Raw genomic sequence first — 611 nt, 5'->3', positions numbered from 1 at the left:
ACCTCGACGCCGCCCGGGACGTGCAGGTGGGAGGACGAGAACATGCGGGGAGAGGCGAGAAGCACGCTCCGCCGCGCTGGCGAAAAGAATTCAAAAAAAGGGGATCTCTCTCACAGCACACAGGTACGACACAGGTACGCCACGGTACCAAAAGAGGCACAGTCGCGGGGGTGCCTACACGAAGGCGTCAAGTGGGCGAAGGGGGGAGGGCGGCAATCGCCCTCTCCATCACGACGCCCACCCCGGCACTCCCTGTCAACCCACACCTCCTTCTCAAGCGCAATCGCCCTGCGCTCCGCCTCCGCGGCACGCTTGCCCGCCTTCTTCGCCCCGAGGGGCGTGGCCGTGGCAGGCGTCCTGCGGAGCAGGCTCGCCCCCTCCCTCAGCCGCATCAACCGCATCTCCTCGGCCTCCAACGCCTGGCCGCTAAGTCCGCTCCGCGCCAGAAAAGCCTCCTTTGCCTTGAACTCGAGCGCCCGCACACGAGCCCCCTCGACCCGTATCTCGTCTCCCAGCTCCTCCAACCTCGAAAGCGGCGCCGGCTGAGCCGCGCGCGCCGAGACGCGCGCAAAGACTCGTTGGTCGAGGTCCGAAAACTCCTGCAGCGTCAT

General features: G+C 66.8%; 1 protein-coding gene across 1 annotated transcript in view; it reads right to left on the bottom strand.

Moving 5' to 3' along the window:
* The window catches only part of EMIHUDRAFT_241024 (hypothetical protein), a gene marked incomplete at both ends in the record, with an annotated part of 1,805 nt that extends 1,194 nt beyond the window's left edge, over positions 1 to 611 (bottom strand). The window contains 2 exons of the mRNA XM_005773945.1: positions 115 to 174; positions 261 to 611. Of these exons, the coding sequence (XP_005774002.1) occupies positions 115 to 174; positions 261 to 611 (411 nt within the window). The remainder of the gene's footprint in view (positions 1 to 114; positions 175 to 260) is intronic.

Source organism: Emiliania huxleyi (assembly GCF_000372725.1).
Source record: "Emiliania huxleyi CCMP1516 unplaced genomic scaffold EMIHUscaffold_321, whole genome shotgun sequence".
Lineage (NCBI taxonomy): Eukaryota > Haptophyta > Isochrysidales > Noelaerhabdaceae > Emiliania > Emiliania huxleyi.
This window is presented reverse-complemented; position numbering and strand designations above follow the sequence as displayed.